The sequence below is a fragment of the Trypanosoma cruzi genome, genomic scaffold (genome assembly GCF_000209065.1).
Source record: "Trypanosoma cruzi strain CL Brener 1047053516803 genomic scaffold, whole genome shotgun sequence".
In the NCBI taxonomy this organism is placed as follows: Eukaryota; Euglenozoa; class Kinetoplastea; order Trypanosomatida; family Trypanosomatidae; genus Trypanosoma; species Trypanosoma cruzi.
The window spans coordinates 19,887-21,162 of NW_001849486.1; the positions used below are offsets into that span (position 1 = coordinate 19,887).

At 47.6% G+C, this 1,276-nt stretch overlaps 1 protein-coding gene across 1 annotated transcript, besides 1 other annotated feature; it reads left to right on the top strand.

The window, feature by feature from the left end:
* Positions 1-875, top strand: Tc00.1047053424771.10 (retrotransposon hot spot (RHS) protein, putative; the record flags this gene model as incomplete). Its single annotated transcript, XM_797139.1, has 1 exon — positions 1-875. A coding segment is annotated over one exon (875 nt), but the record flags the coding sequence as incomplete, so codon positions are not given.
* Positions 1-1,276: a sequence feature (areas not merged during assembly with more than two copies in the genome that could not be assigned to a particular haplotype).

Consider the following 1,276-nt stretch of genomic DNA (forward strand, 5'->3'; position numbering starts at 1 on the left):
GCATTAAGGCGTGTCAACAAGCCGTGGATGGGATGAACGCCTTGAAATTCGAGGGTTACTTGGATATTGGATATTGTTGTTTGTCCAATGACAGCGACTTGTCTCGAAAGCTTGTGAAGGTTGTCCGAATACGACGAGAATACAACATTGAGTCGCCTCTGAATGTACTGATATCTCCCCACGTCGAACGCGAAACATTGTCCCGGCTGGAGAATGAAATGAAGCAGTCCGATTTTATTTTGCTTGTTTTGAGGTTCTGGGATTATGTCCCACCATATCTCATTGAAAAGTATGCCGTATCTGCGTTTTTGAACAAGAATTTACTGCGTGCGATAAGACTTAGAATCAAGGAACTGAGGCTACCAGGACGAGGTGAGTCACACAGGTGTGCGCTGAAAGTGCACTCAGGCAAGAGCTTCGCCAGAAAAGAGGTTCTACCGCCACCGGAACGTCTTTCCAATCCGGTTGCCATGGACCACTGGGTGCTGTATGAGCCTAAAGTCCATAAATTTCCACTGGTGGACGGCTTTTTCTTTGTGGACACAAATCCGAAGACGCTGGTTGGGCTGCGGATGTCTACGGCAAGTAAGCACCGCACCACAACCAGCGCTGTGAGGCGGTTCACTGAGTGCCTGGCGGCATATTTTGAGGGTTGGGAGGAGTTATCCCGAGACATGTCGTGGGAGATTATTTATGTGCGGCACGAGATATACAGGCCGATGGAGGGACGGCAGAAATTTGAGGTCGTCAATTCCGACAATTTGGGCGACGATGAAAACCGAGAGATTGCGGCGTTCTGTAGGGAAAAGGTGCGCCAGTACCTAGCAGCACTATCATCCGCTGACGCCAGAAGAGGCGAAGCTCTCCGGAGGTGAGGAAGAACGAAATAGGAGAACGAATTAGGGAATGAAAGGGGTAGTTTTGATTTCTGGTAAAAAAAAATATTGTGGGATTTATTTTTGGATACTTGTGTGGCTACGGTGCGGGTGCACCCGCACCAGACGGCAGTATACCACACAGATTCCAAAAATGCCCAGCTCTATCGAACATAAAAGTGACCGAAGAAATTAGGGAGGGAGTGGGGTTGTTTGTTTTCTGGTAAGGAACATTGGATGATTTTCACACAGCATGTTAATTGTGTGTGCATAAGAGGCATAATCGTGGAATTGCCCCGGTATGAGAAAACCATTGTAGCTGGCGGTGCTATGGTGTTGCTGCATTTTCCATTTTATTCTATCGTGTTCCAAGACCCACCAATAACAGAAGCATATTAAGG